This window comes from Wasmannia auropunctata, unplaced genomic scaffold (assembly GCF_000956235.1).
Source record: "Wasmannia auropunctata unplaced genomic scaffold, wasmannia.A_1.0 LD282976.1, whole genome shotgun sequence".
NCBI classification, from domain to species: Eukaryota; Metazoa; Arthropoda; class Insecta; order Hymenoptera; family Formicidae; genus Wasmannia; species Wasmannia auropunctata.
This window is the reverse complement of record NW_012079914.1, coordinates 1-1,407: the sequence shown is the minus strand read 5'-3', so window position 1 is coordinate 1,407 and position 1,407 is coordinate 1. Positions and strand designations below refer to the sequence as shown.

At 35.1% G+C, this 1,407-nt stretch overlaps 1 protein-coding gene across 1 annotated transcript; it reads left to right on the top strand.

Moving 5' to 3' along the window:
* Positions 1-443: 443 nt before the first annotated feature.
* Positions 444-991, top strand: LOC105461609 (ADP-ribosylation factor-like protein 5B). Its single transcript, XM_011708112.1, has one exon. It carries the CDS (start codon positions 506-508, stop codon positions 965-967), a length of 462 nt encoding a protein of 153 aa, XP_011706414.1. The 5' UTR covers positions 444-505; the 3' UTR covers positions 968-991.
* Positions 992-1,407: the final 416 nt, after the last annotated feature.

Sequence of the window (1,407 nt, the reverse complement as noted above, 5' to 3'; positions counted from 1 at the left end):
CTTCCGATCTATTAGTGTTCCTAAATTGTATCGATATGATATAAGAACTCTTATGCTGGTTAGGTACGATTTAAGTAAGTTGATAGAGATGATAAAAATATTGATATAATTTTTATAACAATTGTAAATATGTATATACAATAAATGTAAAATATGCTATCATAAACTTTCTTTTAAGAAAAATAACGATTCAATTAAAAATTGCATGGTTACATTAGTATCAGCTATATAAATTGATCAAAAATTTACATCAATTGTATCTGATTTTTTTAAATATTGATAGCATGCACAAAACAAGATGTAACCTGTTCATTTTTGTCTATCTTACACATTTCTTATTTACTTCATTTTTGTAACTAAATGTCGCTTCTATTAAGTGGAACTATAAAATATTGAAGAGGTACGCTTTATGAGACTGGTACGCATTTGGCAACTTTCCCTTATTTTGTGGGTCTAGGTCTTCGACAAGTGTCTCAGCTGTGATGATTAGTGTTTCAATAAAAGTATGTTGCTTTCAGAGCATAAAATAGTTATGGTTGGTTTGGACAACGCCGGGAAGACAACGATATTGTATCAGTTCCTGATGAATGAGGTTGTCCACACGTCTCCGACCATCGGATCCAACGTTGAGGAAGTCGTTTGGAAGAACATTCATTTTATCATGTGGGATCTGGGTGGTCAACAGAGTCTAAGGGCCGCCTGGTCCACCTACTACACGAACACCGAGTTTATCATTATGGTGATAGACAGCACCGACCGGGAGCGGCTCGGCATGATTAGGGAGGAGCTCTATTCGATGCTGAACCACGAGGAGTTGAGCAAGGCCAACGTTCTGGTTTACGCCAACAAGCAAGACTTAAAGGGCAGCATGACCGCGGCTGAGATTTCAAGGCAGTTGGATCTGACGTCTATCAAAAAGCACCAGTGGCATATACAGAGCTGTTGCGCCCTCACGGGAGAGGGGTAAGTCGGCCTTCTTGCGCGATTGTGCACTTATTTCTAGTAGAATTCTTACTTTTTACTTCGAATATTCGAAGTTTCGAAAAATGCATTCGTGTAAATTTAATTAAAAAATTAATAATATTTATTAATTTTATGCAGAGTTGGGTAGTGGCTAGTTAAAAAGATAAAAGTTAAGTTAAAAATTTAAATAATTTTAGCTTAACTTAGTTACATTTTAGGCTCTTAACTTTTAACTTAATTTAGTTACATTTTATCGGTATCTATTAACTTTTGATCTAACTTTCTTGAAGTTACATTTTTAGTGCTTCTTGTAAACTCAAAATAAATATCATGTCTAAGTTAGTGTCTTCAAACTCAAATTTGAGAACACACATCAAGGCAATTGTAATAATATAATAAATATAGTCTGACCGCGGGAAGGAATCACTGTTCGCGGACCTTCTG